The sequence below is a fragment of the Palaemon carinicauda genome, chromosome 17, assembly GCF_036898095.1.
Source record: "Palaemon carinicauda isolate YSFRI2023 chromosome 17, ASM3689809v2, whole genome shotgun sequence".
In the NCBI taxonomy this organism is placed as follows: domain Eukaryota; kingdom Metazoa; phylum Arthropoda; class Malacostraca; order Decapoda; family Palaemonidae; genus Palaemon; species Palaemon carinicauda.
In genome coordinates this window covers 44,774,630-44,793,831 of record NC_090741.1, presented here as the reverse complement: position 1 = coordinate 44,793,831, position 19,202 = coordinate 44,774,630, and the positions used below count along the sequence as shown (strand labels likewise).

Below are 19,202 nucleotides of genomic sequence, written 5' to 3'. Positions count from 1 at the left end.
AAATACTCTTTTTAAATTGATAAATTGAACGAGATCATATGCCTGAAATATAGCAGCTCATATATAACAAACCACTCGTAATTAAATTACGATATTTTTACCACTGCAAAAATTAACCTAAACTCTATGATATATTGTTATTTTTCCCATTGTCATTTTAATTTTGGGTAATGAGCAGATATACTTATACAATTATCCATTGCAAGAAACCATCATATATAAGATGTACCTCCAGGTTTTACAGCTTTGTTGTTCAAGGTGCAATGCCAAAAAGGAAAATGTAAACCTAATCAGTAATTATAAATCTTTCTAAAACGATTCAATGCACATATAAAATGAGAATATGTTCGCAATAGAATTGCTATGATTGTCAATATAACTGCAACACACAAAACAATTCATAATTAATATTACCAAAACATTTTAATATTCAAAGGGCATGATTTTAATTTTTGACGAGTAACTTATCTAATGCGTGAAAAAACAATAGAAAACTTGTAGCGTTATTACTATTACTAGTATTTCAACAGTCAAGAACAAAAAAAGTAATGTGTCACTAAACTTGAGAATAGAATAATGATTGGTATTAATTGCAGCAAGTTGAAATGAAAGTAAAAATAAACTATCAAAGCAAAATACACCTTTCAACCTAAAACGAATATTTCACCAACCTCAGCATTTTTTCTGGTATCTGAATTGCGTCCAATCAAAGCTGGGATTGTGATGGTAGTAATATAAACTGCAGCCAAGGTAAAATGTAAAGATGACTAGATTACTGGTAAAAATCCTTTTGATTACCTCAATATTCTAACTAACATTTATTTAAAATGATGACCTTCATGTTTCATAAGCCCTATATTACTCTTGCAGAAATAAGATTATAGGCAAAAGAAACGAAGATTTCGACAAGATATCTATACAGTACAGTATTAATATTTGTAGCTAAAGCATAGTGGGACGATAGAACTACCAATGAGGTGATCAAGATGTGGATTCCAGCTGAAAAATAGTCGAGAGATCTCAAAGGTTGAGATATCAAGACGTGCAGTTCGTGCACTGCAAGGGAATGAGGAACGGGACGCTGGGTTAGAGAAGCAATAAATTTGAAGCAGGTGGGATGAGACTTTTATAAAGGTCTATGAAATCTTGGAAAAATGAGATTGATGAAGGCCTAAACCTCATCAGAGTTCTGGCATTAAGAGCAGAGTACAGTAGAAGGAACTCATTTTAAGTCAACCCTACAAATAGAGTGGTACAAAAATTATGACTATTATGCTCACAGTAGATTCACCTGCTCCTTTTCCCCCAAACTTTAAAGCTTTGATCTGATGCTAGACTATGATAAAGTATAGTTGATGTGTCCGACACACAATTTACCAAATACAGCAATAAAACCCTTCTATTTCTTCACAATATCCTAAGATAACTGTCCATAATTTACTCTTTCAAGGCCAGAGTAGTGATCTTTCTGATACCCTTGCAATCTGGTACTAAAAATGTGAAGAGGAAATTTGAATTAAATAAAATCCCCAATTTGTTTACATTAAACATTCCTACAAGTTTTGGTACCCTTCTGTTGAACTTTTTTCCCAACCACTTGAGGATATGAGTGGGACTTGTAACATTTTGAATATTTATACAAATTAGAACGAAGTTTAACCTGGACACCAAGATTTTTAACCGGCATGGGAGGAACGTAGAGTAGAGGTCCCTTTTTTGTTTTTGTTTCTTTGTTGATGTCAGCTACCCCCCAAAATTGGGGGAAGTGCCTTGGTATATGTATGCATGTATGATAGTCAATCATGAAAAGTGGACCTACTTACTTTAAATGTAAAATTTTCTTGTGTAAGCGTTTTGAAAAATTGTAAAATAAGGCGTGCATCAGCATGGAAATATATAATTAATGCCATCATAAACAGCGCTGACTAGTTTGCTATTTTTTGTAATTTAATACTATCATAAGTGGCATTGACTAGTGTGTTTTTTTTTATTCCATAGATAAATACTTAACTCGTATTCAAAGCCCTGACATACAGCTGTCCTTTCCAAAATTTTTTTTTTTCAACATCAAATTGAAGTTCTCTTTACAACAATAGTGTTTAAATTATCCCTTTATGGCAGTCAAAACCCTTATCCACTACTTATACATCTGCTATTCATTTACAAACCTGTAGGACAGAATTATAAATTGGAACTATGTGACAAATTTCAAGATAAGCATCAATTAAGTGCAACTACAGCTTCTAGCACAGACACATCAGTATTATATCTTGTGGATAAAAGCAATGTAAAATATCCAAAGTTTATACATTGTGTGAAACTGTAATTGTTCAACTTTCATCCTCGTGTTGTGAATAGTAACTAGACAAAGCTTCAAATTCATTCATAAAATGACCCCTCTGTTACACAACAGAGAATCGACTCAAAAGGACACTAATATGTCACATAATCAGATTGTCTACTTGTACAACCAACAGTAACTCAACACATGCAGCTAGCAAGGACAGCCAATTCAATACATATCCCATTTCTTTATTAGATATGCACAAGGAAAACTGAGGAATAATGGCAGAAGCAACCTAAAAATATCATCCAGAGCTCTTTACCTTACTAACCCTATTAATATAACTACTTTGCATATTTGACCGATCCTAAATTCTTAAAAGATCTAGGAAAATATTTTACAAACTCCCACTATCCTTCACTTGTATATGAGGTAATATGGCATTAGGTTGTCTTTATCCATTTAGTACCAAATGGCATGGAGATTAAAACTCTACCCTTTATTTACTAATGTATACAGTAACTCGTGTCCACAAGAACTGAAACGGGAAAAAAACCTGTCTGAGCCTAAGTAAACCTCGGTATTCTTGATTTCATGCCATAGGAAATAAAAGAAATGATACATTAGCAAAATCTTTCATTCTAATTAGAATGCTAAAAGAGAGGTTATTTCTGTATTATTAACAGATCAATATGATCCCAGAGTCACACTGTAGACTCGTAGCATTGGCCTGAAAGATTTTCTATTAAACTGAAGGTGAAAACTGAAGAATTGAAAAGCTAAACACGGAAAGGGACTAAAGAGGATGACTGAAACTTAGAAGGCACAGCTATGCAACTAAGCTGAATGAGTATGTTAGTTAATATAACAAATTTGTAAGTAATTTGTATTTTTCCTAGTATACAAACCTAGAGCTATTCATAGGGGTATTCTTTCCGCTATGCCAAAAGTATACCCCTATAAATAGCGGAAGGGTTTGTATCTACGCCGGAACAAATAATATTCAAGGTACATTGTAGATATGAACCCTTTGACAAGTGCCCTCATTTCACAAGAGAATCCTCAACAATTTCAAGTTTATCTTGAGAAAAGGGATAGAAATATCCAATTAAAATGATTTAAATTGCCTCATAGGTAGAGATAAATCATTGTTGTAAAAAAAATCATTTGAAAGCTAAAGAAAGACTTTTGACAAACGAACATGAATTGGAATAAAATACGTAAAACTTTCCATGGGTAAAATATTTTTCACTAATTAAACCTCCTTTAACTAAATAAATCATATAGACAGTGTTATTATAAAACCATAAAATCTCCAAGCCATAATTAGCATACAAAGTACTCAAGATGTATTAATTTTTGAGATTTATTTTAGCAAAATAGCATTAACTACACCTCAAATATCTTCGTTCTAAATATTGGTACCATTTAGTGACCTCCAGCAGGTTAAGTAAAGTTTACTTCTCACTTTGAAATTATTTTCATGAAATAAAGCTCTATATTTACATGGCACAATTTCTCTCTACGGACCATTGGTGCCCTACACTCGGTAAATAGAGATGGCAGCTTGAAAGTTTCGCATAACCTATAGTAATGTACATTAAAATTAAATTCTAATCAGCCACAGTATTAACATTAATTACAAAAGCCTACTTCGGTTCAGTATGGTACTTTGGCATGCCTGCAATGGAGGAAGGAATGTTTGAATTAAGCATTAAAGCAAACAAGTGTAAATATCTTATATATATACATAAAGGAACTACATCATGTCAAAAGAAAGCAGTAGCAGAGCATGAAGGAAAACATTCCATACATTTATTTCTTTGGTAAAACTTGTTTCTGCTCTGTACTCTTTAAAAAAAAGACTGCCTCAGCTACCACTCCAATTTACAAAACCACCTTCAGGTTAAGCATGACGACCTGCTTTAGAGTGAACAAAATTTCTCAAATGCAAAAAGGAAATAAAAAATTCCAAGGGATGACAACAATCTCTCAATAACAACTAGTAAAAGCTAAAGAAATAGAGTTCTCTTTAAATTCAAAACTTAATTGTAACATACCACCATTCAAATCGTACGCCATTTCACCAACTTAAGAGAGTTCAGGCAAAACTTCTGCCCCTACTATCTACTTAAATCTAATATTGCATAAACTATTTTTAGAATTGCTTTATCAAATTTTGAGCATGGCAAGCACATCCTAAAAGATAGCATCCACAAGCATAAAAGTTCATTTCATATACTTTCTCTGAAAAATTGAAAGAATAAATTGTCTAAAAAATAAAAAGAAAACCTTTCCACTCTCTATTTTTGTTGCATTTAACATGACGGACTCTTGGCAATCCTTTCAAAGGTGATGTATGGAGAACCATCTACATCATGACGTATGTATAAAATCCAGGCTGTAAGAGTTCCGCCTGTGCTAGCAAGATTCGCAGGTCACACTCGTCCAGATCAAAAATAGAGCACAGAGCTCTCCTTAATGATCCGTATCCCGAACGCTTTCGCTGCATTGCCCTTTGGTGATAAGAAGGAAGAAATCTATTATAATCAAATACAGCATCTATTTTTTTTCTGATCAATAGAGGCTTCATGCCAAGGATCTGCAAGAAACATGATAATCAAGACAGAAATAAAAAAATGAACACTTCATATCCAAACAATTGGACTACTGTACTGCTCATTCCTCGAATAACTTAAAATTCAAGGTATGAACGCCATTCAGAGGTGCAACTAGGGGGTAAATCCCTGGAGTTGTACTAAAAGTAGTGGTTAAGAGATTGGAGAGCAAGATCGAAGCAATAGTGGGTAAATCATTCCTTGAATGAGAAGTTTATGCTAACGAATACACCACAGTTAGGGATCCTTTCCTCAAAGAAATAGTTTTCACGGGTAGTAATTTCAAGCAATTGATAAAAAATATAGCCTAATATATCCATAAACCCTGGTAATACTATGACATTTCTATGCAATATTTACACTTCAAGGGGAATTACTTTTTACTAATATTACTACTTCTCACATATAGTAACTACAGTACAGTACTTCCAAAAAAGGAAAAGAATTATAAAATACCATTCTTGTTGCGTCCAGGTGATTATGGCTAATGCTGTGTACTGAAGAGAACGCAGGAAGGCTTGAATAAAACTCTGACGGACCGAATTATCACAGGAGCCGAGACGATCATAATCCTGCAAAAACTTCTTTACCAAAGATGCTGCTCCTCGTACAGGCTCCAGCAAACTTCTACAAAGAGTAAAATGTATAAAACACTAGTTTTTATTTGTCTTATTTTCACAAAACCTATTTTTTCCCCATACGTTTGTTACTTTGGGTAGAAACTTGTATCACGCTCTGTAAATATCCACTTAATTCTTTAAAAAATCTTCTAAATATAGTAAAAGAATGCCTTTACTGTTAACCCTACTTTGAATTTAATACAGTATTTAACTACAAAAAAAAAAAAAAATATCAGATGAAAACATTTTAGGATAAAATTTTGAGCAGAACCCCAAAGATTTAACTCTTCCAAATAAGCTACAAGGCTATTCTGAGATATCTAGATAGTCTAGCTATCCAAAAGACATGACAGAACATATACTCACTCTGAGGGAGCCGATACATCTGGTAGGTCATGCCAAAGGGAAAGAAGTTCCTGGTGTAAGGCAGAAGAATTGCGACGAGCATGAACATCGGGGGCACCAGTTTGTTTGACTGTGCCACGATTAATGTCTACCACAGTCAGTGGACGGGAAGACTGGATTAACTTTTGAGCCGTCAGATTGACTTCACCATTAGCACTTCTCACGATTCCCTGCAAGTAATATGTAATGCTTCATTCTATAAATCACAATACCAAGGAAAATCCACATTTCTATTCTGTTCTGACATCATAAAGTCCACATGTAAAGTACAGTATCAGCATCTTACTATATGAAGGAATTCTCCTTTTAACCCTTTTACCCCTAAAGGACGTACTGGTACGTTTCACAAAAGCCATCCCTTTACCCCCATGGACGTACCGGTACGTCCTTGCAAAAAATGCTATAAATATTTTTTTTCATATTTTTGACAAGTTTTTTTTAGAAAATTCATGCATTTTCCAAGAGAATGAGACCAACCTGACCTCTCTATGACAAAAATTAAGCCTGTTAGAGTAATTTAAAAAAAGTATACTGCAAAATGTGATGGGAAAAAAATAACCCCTTGGGGGATAAGGGTTGGAAATTTCCAAATAGCCTGGGGGTAAAAGGGTTAATAATAATGTATAAAGCTTAAGTAACAACACATACAGATTTTTAGGCAAAAGTAATTTTTATACAGTATTCAAAACTTCAGATCCAAAGCCCTTGCTCAATTTTTTTTAAAATCATAATTACTTCATGTTAGATTAAAGGTTTTTTAACGTTTGAACGTCTAGTTTCCAACTTGCATTTAGTGCATTTTGTTTTTGAGAAATTCTGTATACATGGAGGATACACATCAAGAGAATGCTTGTACAGTCTTATTACAAATCTCAGGGGAAAATGGATTATCTAATATATACACACAAAAACAGTTACCTGGATGGATAGTCCTGGATGGAATGGCCACTGTGTATATGATAAGCACAGTCGAGAAATGTGTAAGTCCGCAGGATCAGAAAACTGAGCAATCCACATGACCACCTAGATGGGTTATTCCATATGAGAAAAAATGAAGAATTTGCACTTTTTTTATAGCACATGTATGCACTTATATACCCTATTTAAATGCAGGCTACAGTAACCTTTATAATCTGGCTAAAACATCTTGTCAAAATAAAGTACAGTATTGCCCTTCATATTTTAATATTCTTTGTACATACCAACCTTCATATACCCTAAATGTGTAGTTAATGATCATAAAAATAAAGACATCCAAGTGAGCTGAAGAACACGTGATGCATAGAAAAATAAATACTGTACTATACCATGACCAAATAATATGGAAAAATATTCATTACTATAATAAAAAAAATTGAATATTACAAAATGCATCACAGAAAAATTATATGCAATATTACTACAAAACTTTATGCCCTGTATAAAAGATTCATATCAATAGAACACTTTTTTCCCCAGAAATCGGTCGATCAGACAACCTAATGTGGCAACGTCCTAAGGTGGCGGCATTATTATTATTACTTGCTAAGCTACAACCCTAGTTGGAATAGCAGGATGCTATAAGTCTAGGGGCCCCAACAGGGAAAATAGCCGAGTGAGGAAAGGAAACAAGGAAAAATAAAATATTTTAAGAACAGTAGCTGGGCCCTAAGGCGGTAACAAGGGAGGCAAAACAGAGCCCAGGTGTAACAGGAGGAATAGGGAGCAATCGCATTATGAAGTAAACTCAGAGAGATTGGACAGCAGGATGGAAAAAAAGAAGCGGACACAGAAGTATATTAGAAGCTTAAATATTGAATGCAGCTAGACGAAGTGATGGGATGTTGTAAAGACCTTCTAATGCCTACAAGACATCATATAAAGTCCATTGACATCACTGCCCCCTTATAGGGTGGTGACCTGTCACAATAGGCCGTATAGAAAGGGTGTCTAGAGACCTATGTGCCCCGTCGCTCAAATAGCGAGCGGTAAATGTAGATTGGCGTTTCCAGTCCCCAGCACCTAAGACTTGGGAGACTGAGAAATTTCTCTTAAATGCCAGTGAGGCAGCCACTCCCCTAACTTGATGGGCTGTGGGTTGTGCTGCCTCTGGGTCTCCGTGAAAAGACCTCGCAATAACTTTCTTGAGCCAGAAAGGGATGATGTTGCGAGAGGTTCTCTTCTTTACCTTGTTGGTACTAAGGAAGAGATGGCGGAGACGTGGTCTGAAAGGTCTGGTGCGCTTCAGATATTTATTTAGCGCCCTGACTGGGCATAGTAATGACTGGTCTGTATCCTGTGTTACCTTATTGAGGCTGGAAAACTGCAATTCTCAAAATCTCTCATCGGTGGATGAAGGATTATGAGTCTAGCCCCCAAGCCTGGCACGAAGTTGCGAGACACTCCCCCCCCCACCCCAACCCTTAGAATGGGTAACGACATAAGACAGACCATGTAGCTCACTGACCCTTTTAGCTGAGGACAGAGGTACGAGGAAGACAGTCTTAAGGTTCAGAATGTAGCCTGAGGCCCTTAAGGGCTCATAGGGCAGACCCTTAATCGCCGAGAATGAGAGGAGCTTTTCCTCACTGAGGTACAAAAGGAAGTCTGGGAACTACTGATTCCTTCCTTTTGAGAACCCAATTGCTCCACATGGTCGCTGTTGTAGCGGTTAAGAAGTCCATTGTCTTTGCCCCAGCAGTTAGGACTTCCTGTAGGGACTGCCTGGAGTCTTCGCTTGACACGTCCTCGTAGCTTGCGAGGTAGCCAACTGTACCAGACCACGTGTCAAGCCAGAAGGGACATTGAAGTCGCTTCCATTTCCGAGGCTTCTGTGACTGAGAATAGCCTGAAAGAGTAGTGTCTCTTCGAGGATTAGCCCGGTGTGAGCCTCGCCGTGAGGGGATCAGAGGAGAAGGGTTGACGTCTCTGATCTCGGCGAACAGACCAGGTTTAAAGGTAGTTCAAGAATGGCAGAGGCAAGGAACAGTAGTGACATTGCACTAGCAGTTAGGAAAATGCCCTAGAGACTGACCATACATTACAGTATATGGTCAACGACCAAGCCTCCTCTCCATTCCAGCTAGGACCAGGGAAGGCCAGGCAGTGGCTGCTGATGACTCAGCAGATAGACCTATAGGCTCCCCCAAACCCACCAACCTTAGCTCACAAGGATGGTATGGTTGCAGGCACTAATGGCACTAACGAGTCTGAGCGGGACTCGAACCCCAGACTGTCAAACACCAGTCAGAGATGTTACCAATCAGGCCACAGCCAGAAGATCAATTCTGGTCTTAGGGTTTGGGGTGGACGACAAAGCCTCTCTAAGGCTGGAGCGTCAAGAAGTCGAGGATTTCCGAGGCATGAGATATTACACATAGTTCTTAGAGTCCTTAAATAGGAGGATTCTAAGTCCCTCGACGGCAGTTCTCCCGAGGAATCCTCAGGCTGCGCTAATTCCTCGTGTGTTATTACAGGTAAAGTAGAGACGCGAGTAGCAGACAAACCTTATGTCTTACCCCTCACATCTTTCTTATCAAAAGGTGAAGAACGGTAGAAGTCGGAGTGTCTGGAGGTAATGGCGAAGACCGTTGACGAGGGTCGGAAGACTCTCTGTCATAAAGAGTAAAACTCTTGATGACGATGGTCGCGTGCATAGTGCTAATTGCATGTGTGCGCGCGCGCGGACACTGTGCTAATTGTTACGACTCAGCGTAACTGAGACTCGAAGGTTCTAAGTCATGTGAACTCGAAAGTCCAGCGCGACAGAGGCCCGAAGGACTCCTAAGATCATGAGAACCCGTAGGATCAACATGACGAGACTTCAAAGGCTCCCGATCACGCCCGCCGAAAGGGTGATCGTCACGAGACCCGGAGGGGTCAACGTGAGGAGAACCAGTAGGTTCAAAAAGACGTCTCCTTACAGCACGAGGGGGAGAACATCAGAGATGAAGAGAACTCCTCCGCAGGGTAGATTTGCTCTCCTGAAGGAGAACGTCGCTTAAGACAAGGCTCTCGCTCCGCCCCTGGAGGAGAACCAAAAGCGTAAGGGGGAGGAGCGTGGACCAGCAAACTCCAACAAGTTTTCTCTCGTGAATGGGAGGAAGGTTCTCCCGAAGGAGATCGCCTAAAATAAGCTTTCTCCTTGCTCTATGGGAAAAAGCGTAGGCGTAATAACCTCTCTCTCGCAAACGAGGGAGAAGTCCTCCCGAAGGAGGATATTGCCTAAGGCAAGATTTCTCACCGCTCTATGGGAAAAAGTGTAGGCGTAATAATTTCTCTCTCGCGAACGAGGGAGAAGTCCTCCCGAAGGAGGACATCGCCTAAGACAAGCTTTCTCCCAGTTCTATGGGAAAAAAGCATTCTCCCAGTTCTATGGAAAAAACGTAGGCGTATTAATCTCCTTCTCGTGAACGAGAGAGAATTCCTCCCGAAGGAGGACATCGCCTGAACCAAGCTTTCTCCCAGCTCTTATGGGAAACAAGTGTAGGTGTAATAATCTCTCTCTCGAACGAGGGAGAAGTTCCCCTAGAAGGAGGAACAAGCCTTAGACTTGCTATTTCCCCAGCTCAAGGGGAGAAAGCACAGTCTTCGGGGACAAGATAGCAGAGGTAAAACTCGTCGAGCTGTTCGCAACTCTTCACGAAGGAGGGAAGGTTGCTGAATGGCTGAAGTGGAGAAGCTCTCCCTCGGAAGGGGGTGGTTCTCTCACGCAGCCCAATTCCAAGGAAGGTTATCACTCCCTCGTCAGGGGAGGTTCTCTAACCCCTGGAGGCGAACCTCCTGGCAGCAATCTATGTTTCCCAACAACAGTTGATCAAGTTGCAGGTTGACAACGAGTGCTACCTCGTAACATGGGCAGCTCATGAGCTGCCACATGAAGCGCAGGATAATGAACAGAGCGGCCGAAGCCATCGGCATTGTGTTCTACGCCGCTGCTATCTGGGTGTTTTCTTTTAGCCTCTCTAACACGTTTCCCCTTTTCCTTCAGCTCTCAACCGAAGAGAAGGGCCGAACCCCTGCACCTTCTTTCGAGGTTTCCAAGAGACTCGTAATCCTTAACTCATTAGGGAGCAAAGGAACTGGGGAGGTTGTCCTGTCTGAAACACAAGAGCGAGGGATTGACCCTGCGAATGTATGACCGGAGATTTGCGTGTGTAGCGCTAATTGCGTGCGAACACCTTGCGTGACAGGAGTCTGAAGACACTGCCATAAGAGTAAAGCTCTTGATGGTCATGGGCGCAGTGTTGGTTGAGCGTAAGCGAACACTCCGCGCGACAAGAGTCCGAAAACTCTGTCATAAGAGTAAAACTCTTGGCGACTTGCTTCACGAGAACCAGAAGGTTCAGCGTGATCGTGTGTGCCCCTAGAGGTTGTGTTGCGAGAACTCAAAGGGCCAGAGCAACGGGAAACGGAAGTTTCCCTGGTCACGAGACACCGAAGTGTCAGCGTGACTAAATGCACGAGAGCCCGAGGTTTCAGCAACTTGAGTTGCGAGAAAACAAAGGGATAGCACACCGGGAAACCAAAGTTTCCTTGTCACGAGACCCCAAAGCGTTAGAGATCAAGAAATCGAAGGCGAGAGCGATCTTCTCTGAAGATAAGGAGTGAAAGCGAGGAGAAGCGCTCTTTTTAACTTTTCTAGAGCAAATGGAGACCCTCAAACTACTATGAGAAGAAGAGGGTTCGAGGTCAGGACATGCTTTGCCCTTGGCCGTGCTCCTGGCTTCTTAGATGATTCCTCGCAAGAGAAAGACGACAGCGAGGCAGAACGATGACGAGAGGGAGCCCTCTTCTTAGGTTTGTGCCAAGAACGCTTATAGTCTAGAGGCGAGACAGAAGGTGAGGAAGAGCGAGAACGATGATGTCTCTTCCTATATCGCCTGTCTCTTTGGCGAGAACGTCTAGGTGAAGGCGCGCTAGCTCCTCTTTTCCTCTTCTCTCTCCCCCTCCTGACCTCCGAAAAGGTCTTGCAGCGAGACATCTCGTGAAGAGATAGAAGGCGAGGAAGAGCGAGAACGATGATGTCTCTTCCTATGTCGCCTGTGTCTCCAGCGAGAACGTCCGGGGAAGGAGAGCGAGCTCTTCTTTTTCTCTTCTCTCTCTCTCCCTCCTAGCCTCCGAATAGGGCGAGGACGATGAGGAGGAGGAGGTACTACTATGTTTGCGCTCGCGACGTTGTAATTTGTAGATGCACAACGGAGTGCGAAGTAGGCGCCGCAGGAGCTGAAGTTACTATATCCATTAAAACTTCCGTGGGCGCCAACTGAGTTGATGGGAGGTAGGCGAGGTCCGGAACTCCTGAGGGTTCCAAAACAGAAGGGACCTTAGGCACTACCTTGCCCGCGAGGAACTGGTTCTAAACTTCCACCGAAGGGGAACCAGGCAGTCCAAGGGCAGGCCATACCACTCATACATGATTTGGAATGGAAGCAGTAACAGAGTCATTCCCGGTGGCGGAAAGTATTGCCCCACTGGGGGAGGCAACGTGAACCGCCTGACCAAGAGGAATGGGGGTTAAATCAATGGTGCCACTCTTCCTCGACTTCCCCCCGGAGGGAGGCAGGCAAGGAAGAGTCTGAAGGGAGAGATCGAGAGGCCCAAGAAGAGTTCCGTGACTCGCTTACCTTCGACGGCGATCCTTGAGATAAAGAGTCCTTCTAGGACTTCCTATCCTACCTCTCTCAAACTTCTCCCACTGAGACGGCGACCACTTCTACATACTTGGCAGGGGGAGCCTTCAGAACACCTATGACCTCTGTACCCAGGGCATAAGGAAAGAGGATTCACCTCCAGTGGTGACATAAAGGTGCCCGGAACACTTCCTCATAATAGGGGACATCACATCTAACAAAGGAAAAGAAAAAGGATTAATCAGAAAACCAAAAGAGAAAGGCTAGTCAGCCAGTCAAATAAAAACAGGAACAGCGGTGTTACCACTGCGATGGCTAGAATTCGATTGAAGGTAAACAGCAGCTACCGACCGGCGGTCCCCCCACCACTAACAGGTGGGTAATTACCTGCCCGGTCGTTAACGACCTTGTTAAGGTTTTTCTGCCGTATTTTCCAGCTCGCGCTAGAATTTCTCCTATAGTAAAGAATGAGGGTTTGTATCAAGTGTAGGAACAAAAAACCTCAAAAGGAGTTGCATGTCATCCTTAACTTTTAAGAGTTGGGTGCTAAACTAAGTTACCCATTCATCTCAGGGCTTAAAGTATCTAAAATAATAATTTTTTTTATTTAAGTACCAGATATGTCAATATCAACTATGTTAGCATTAGTAATACTGTACAGTTTTACTGTTAGAGAAAGAAAGATCTATTACTCCATCTAATTGTGTACAGTATACCCAAACTTGTGGAACCTGAAGACGGTGGCATACCTTGTTCGCAGCATTGGGAGAATCAGCAACAACCACTGTTGAGCCTAAGGTTTGGAGATGAGAAGTGAGGATGATTTCAGCTAATCGTCGGTCATCCGGAGGTCTGCCAGCGGGAGTGAGTGGGTACTGATCCAAACTAGCACTGCGTAAGGCCACTAAAACATCACAGAGCTCGACCAGCTTACTCTTCACACGACCCCCACCCTCGAGGCCATACTGAAACACGCAAAGGAGATTAAAGCCACTTACAATAAAATCCATAGCCCATAGTTTCCCAAGATATACTGTTATTACAATGCATATACACAGTAACTATACTGTCACAACGAATGATTTCATAAAAAGCTAACAAGATTATTAAGAAAAAAAGCAATCTAGTAATTTGGAAGTTTATTGCACTATTAGATTTGTAAAAATCAAAAGAAAGCCCAAATAAAATACAGGTTTATATTGCAAAATATAGAATGTATTCAAAGCAGATTTAATTCTAATTTTTTACCCATTGAATTTACAATTTCTTCATTCTGAGGTTTCTTTCACAAGTTTGGCAATAAAGAAAAAGAATAAGGTTACAGTTAAAAGATGACATACTGCTAACAGATACCTTATGAAGGGCAAGATATAAGCCAAACATGACAATCACTAATTACCTGAAATTACTGTAACTCCCATTACTGATTTCAAATTACGGCTAACCCTACCTATCCATTGGAAATCAAGGTTTATCAGTTTGCAGTTTTTTCATTATTTGGGGGTTTAAAGTTAGACAATTATATGGTAATATTTTTATGAGTTTAGCTGCGTACAACACTAAAAAAATAATCTAATTTTACTTTCTTAAACCTATTGGTGCCCTTGGTGTAATCAAGAAAAGATTAATGTTAGATATGACAATATAGGCTGGGAGGAACGTAGAGAGTAGAGGTCCCCTTTTTGTTTTTGTTTCTTTGTTGATGTCGACTACCCCCCAAAATTGGGGGAAGTGCCATGGTGTATGTATGTATGACAATGCATGGCATAAAGATCAACAACTGTTTGTCTTTACGGTACATATATCAGTGCAAGTTTCATAAACATAAATTTATGGTGTAATATCATAATTTTTTTTTTCTAACTACACAAACCTGAGCCCTTTAAAAGGAGTATGATTTTGGCAAATATGAAGACTTTGCTTTTAAAACTTATAACGAGGTGTCGGTAGTTACTGACGGGTAGAGGGTGATGCCCCACCTGGCTCACTGAGTAGCCATTTTGACCTTCATTTAGGGCTTGCAGAGTACATGAGACAGAAGGTATGACTTAAAGGATTCAGGTTTGATCAGTCATGAAGAATAGAAATTACTTTAAAAATTTGTGTCTTTATATCATTGCAGGTATTATTATTATTATTATTATTATTATTATCATTATTATTATTATTACAAGCTATACTATAACCCTAGTTGGAAAAGTAAGATACTATAAGCCCAAGGGTTCCAACAGGGATAAATACCCCAGTGAGAAAAGGACACAAATAAACTATGAGAGGAATAAACAATCAAAATAAAATTTCAAGAAAAGTAACAACATTAAATTAGATCCTTCACATATAAAGGATGAAAAGTTAAAAAACAAAAAATAAGAAATGAAATAAGATAGAAAAAGGAGCCCAAGTGCACTTCCCTAGCAAGAGAACTCTACCCCAAGACAGTGGAAGGCCATGGTACAGAGGCTATGGCACTACCCGAGGCCAAAGAGCAATGGTTCGATTTTTGAGTGTCCTTCTCTTAGAAGAGCTGCTTACCATAGCTAAAGAATCTCTTCTACCCTTACCAAGAGGAAAGTAGCCACTGAACAATTACATTATTATTATTATTATTATTAAATGCTAAGCTACAACCCCAGCTGAAAAAGCAGGATGCTATAAGCCCAGGGGCCCCAACAGGGAAAATAGCTCAGTGAGGAAAGGAAACAAGGAAAAATAAAGTATTTTAAGAATAGTAACAACATTAATATAACTACTTCCTATATAAACAATAAAAACTTCAACAAAACAAGAGAAAGAGAAAATAGATTGAACAGTGTGCCCGAGTGTACCCTCAAGCAAGAGAACTCTAACCCAAGACAGTGGAAGACCATGGTACAGAGGCTATAGCACTACCCAAGACTAGAGAACAAAGGTTTGATTTTGGAGTGTCCTTCTCCTAGAAGAGCTGCTTACCATAGCTAAAGAGTCTCTTCTACCCTTACCAAGAAGAAAGTAACCACTGAACAATTACATTGCCGTAGTTAACCCCTTGGGTGAATAAGAATTGTTTGGTATTCTCAGTGTTGTCAGGTGTATGAGGACAGAAGAGAATCTGTAAAGAAGAGGCCAGACTATTCGGTGTCTGTGTAGGCAAAGGGAAAAGAACCGTAACCAGAGAGAAGGATCCAATATGGTACTGTCTGGCCAGTCAAAGGACCCCCTAACTCTCTAGCGGTAGTATCTCAACGAGCGGCTGGTGCCCTGGCCAACCTACTACAGTAGCTAACCCCTTAAGCAAAGAAGAATTGTTTGGTAATCTCAGTGTTGCCAGGTGTATGAAGACAGGAGAATGTGGGTAAGAATAGGCCAGACAATTCAGTGTATATGTAGGGAAAGAAAAAATGAGACTTAACCAGAGAGAGGGATGCAATGTAATACTGCCTGGCCAGTCAAAAGACCCAATAACTCTATGGTGGTAGTATCTCAAAGGGTGACTGGTGCCCTGGCCAACCTATTACCTACAGATACAAAGCCTCATCCTTTAATAAGAGACTTATCTTTAGGTGGGAGTTAGTCCTTGTAACTAAATTAGCCGATTTAAAACCCCAGGATGCCCAACACTCAGACCTCAGAGGAGTAAGAATTATTGACTGCAATCCATCTCTATGACCTGAAGTTCAGGTGAAAGGGCTAGGCTTCTGTCGCTGACAGACGGCCATGGAGGAACCTATATGCCGTCTTCACTGTATGGCTAAAATAAAGCGACAAATTTAAATTACTATCCATCCTCCCCTTTCTCAGGAAGTTGTGGGAAAGCACTTTTACCGTAATCTAATATAGAATAGTTATGGTATGGTACCTTACCTGTATCATGGTTCAATCCAGAGACATAATGGTTTGACTGCTGCACTTCAAGAAAGATTGAGGAAAAGAGGAAAAAAAAAAAGGGCCAGACATTGTTGCTCTCATCATAGACTGACGTCACAACCTCTATCTTAAACGAGAGAGAGAGAGAGAGAGAGAGAGAGAGAGAGAGAGAGAGAGAGAGAGAGAAGAGAGAGAGAGAGAGAGAGAGAGAGAGAGAGAGAGAGAGAGAGAGAGAGAGAGAGAGAGAGAGAGAGAGAGAGAGAGAGAGAGAGAGAGAGAGAGAGAGAGAGAGAGAGAGAGAGAATTAATGTAATAACTAATGATAAGGTCTATAAACAAACTGTATGGAAACTGTGATACCCTATAACATATTGGTGCTAATGTAATATTCATTATGAAGAATTTCAAATGTTAAGAAAATTATATAAACAACGCCTTGTTATTCGTACTGTAAGTGCGCATAATCGCATGCAGTAGCGTGACCATGAGATCAGCTGATGCCTACCGAATTAATCAAGAGTAATTGTTGATAATTGAAATGCTCAAGAAATTGAAAAATAGAACAAAAACATGCTTTAATAAACCACAATTAAACATAATAATGTCTTATGAAATATGAAAGGCTTGATAATGAACTAAAATTAAAATACTGTATGAAGCTTTAAAATGAACTACACGTACCGCCCGCACACTCACAGAGAAAGAGTGAGAATGCAGTCGCATGATAACCAAAGTGTATGAAAACTGTGCTATCCTGTAACATATTGGTGCCGATGTAATAATCATGAAGGTTTTTTGAATAAGTTAAAAAATTATATAAAAAAATATGCCATTCGTATGTGTGCAATCTTTTGATATGGTATCGGAACCTTTACAAAAATTGCTTGGAAGAGATGACTTCACACATATAACTACCAATAATGTAAGTGACTTGATTGAGGCCCACTCAGATCTTTTAATGGATGGAAACCAGAAAAAGATGACAGATGAGCACATGTAAGTGAATGTCGAAGTCCGATAAATGCGCACTAAGTGAGGAGTGCACATAATACATGACAATTGAAGAGTACATGAGCGAACAGGTGAGCTTTCATTCCGAAGAACGCACGACAAATGTATAAGGTGAGCAAAAAGGCGACTTCAAATTAAGTATGAACACGTGCATGGTGTCTTTCGAAGTTTGTCATATTTCTCTCTGTGGAGAAAAGAATAATTTTCTGAGGAAGTAACACTGTGCCTGGGAGAGCAAATGACATCCTTCAATGCAGCAGACTGTGCCGAAGGGAATCTCTTTTTTTTTCACCTTCATAAGACAAGTAGAACCAGGCAAAGCCATATCAGAAGACAATGTTGATGGTAATGGGGCTGGGAGGCAAAGAAGGCTGTAGGTGGAACTTCCCTTACCCAGGGATGTCAAGTCTGAGGGTGATGGCACTCTTGAAGGTGAAGATTGGCAATCAACTGCCACTCCAGGGAAACTGGGCAGGAAGGAGGGGGCTCATTCCAATTGTTTCTTTTAATGGTGTGGTGGAAGAAGACTCATGAAGTGAAAGGCTTGCAGAAGTCTTTCCTTCAACAAAATACCTTACAGACCTAAGGATGGCCATAACATTCTTAGGGCATTGTTCTTGGCTGCACCATCACCTGATGTTGACATTTCTTCGAGTTCACCCCGAGGAGAAATACCTACTTCTCTGGGGGGAAGCAGGTCAAGTCAGCTCACTTTGGGCTTACCTTAAGGAATATTGTCATCCTTCATCATCTTCCCCCAAATGAGGAGGGCGATGGCAAAGGAACACATGCCAGAGTACAAGGAGGATAAAAGAGGAGGTCCAGCAAATTTCTTAAATTGCGAGGAAGACTCAGAAGGCAAAGAATCTTGATTGACCTTCTTTACCTCACTGCCGCTGGGAGGATGACCACGACCACTCCTTACATGCCTCACATGGGGATGACTGTAAGTGGTCATAACCCCTGCGAAAAGGGCACAAAGAAGGGGATCCACGGCCAACATGCTCATGAAGGCTGCGCACCACTGGCAGGAAACTCCTGGGCAAGTCTGCATGTCTACTTGTCGTTTCTACATATAACAAGCATCCCAGACCATCCAAGATTGGAAGATGCAAAATACACCGGAAGATGCATTAGCAACTCTCTGGTGGATATACGAGGTGCCTCACACTGAGGGACCTGGGGGAACCCAAACATAAAATAAGGCAAATAAGGCAATAAGGTACAGCAATCAATCAATTTGAAAGTAGGAAAAGAAAATTAAATAAGCTAAGCTTGGAACACTGATCGTACATTAGTATAACCTGGTGGCAGAAGGCAAAGTGTATAATTGGCAACCCAGCATTCCCTGTTACCCACCAGTAACTACCAATGCCTAGTTATGAATCATAACAGCTGAGTTTACAGCTTTGCTGAAATCGTATTCTTATTAAAGAACAATGGTTTGTATCTGTTTCAAGTGTTAATTACATAATCATGTAAGACATACTGTATTTTAAATAAGGAAATGGATACGGTATTGCCCCTTATCATATAGACGCAGTAAATAGAACAGTATAGAATCTTTAAATAAAATTCTCCAACTTTGTTTACAAATCTGAAGGTTTTTGTTACTACTGTTTATTTACTCTACTGTATTGAACATCTCCAAAATGAGGAGTAAAAGTTTGTGTAAACAGAGGTTTACTGCACAAGATTTTGGGAGATTGAAAGTTTTAGGGTTTTAAAACTGGAAAGTTAACCCTTTTACCCCCAGGCTATTTGGAACTTTCCAACCCTTAACCCCCATTGTTTTTTTTTCAAGCACATT

General features: G+C 40.1%; 1 protein-coding gene across 1 annotated transcript in view; it reads right to left on the bottom strand.

Moving 5' to 3' along the window:
* Positions 1–3,636: 3,636 nt before the first annotated feature.
* Positions 3,637–19,202, bottom strand: part of LOC137656716 (uncharacterized) — a 42,506-nt gene continuing 26,940 nt past the window's right edge. Inside the window, exons 5-9 of the mRNA XM_068390950.1 lie at positions 13,288–13,503; positions 6,846–6,950; positions 5,889–6,097; positions 5,359–5,529; positions 3,637–4,800 (exon numbers count right to left, since the gene is read on the bottom strand). Coding sequence (XP_068247051.1) covers positions 4,656–4,800; positions 5,359–5,529; positions 5,889–6,097; positions 6,846–6,950; positions 13,288–13,503 — 846 coding nt within the window. The 3' untranslated portion in view covers positions 3,637–4,655. The remainder of the gene's footprint in view (positions 4,801–5,358; positions 5,530–5,888; positions 6,098–6,845; positions 6,951–13,287; positions 13,504–19,202) is intronic.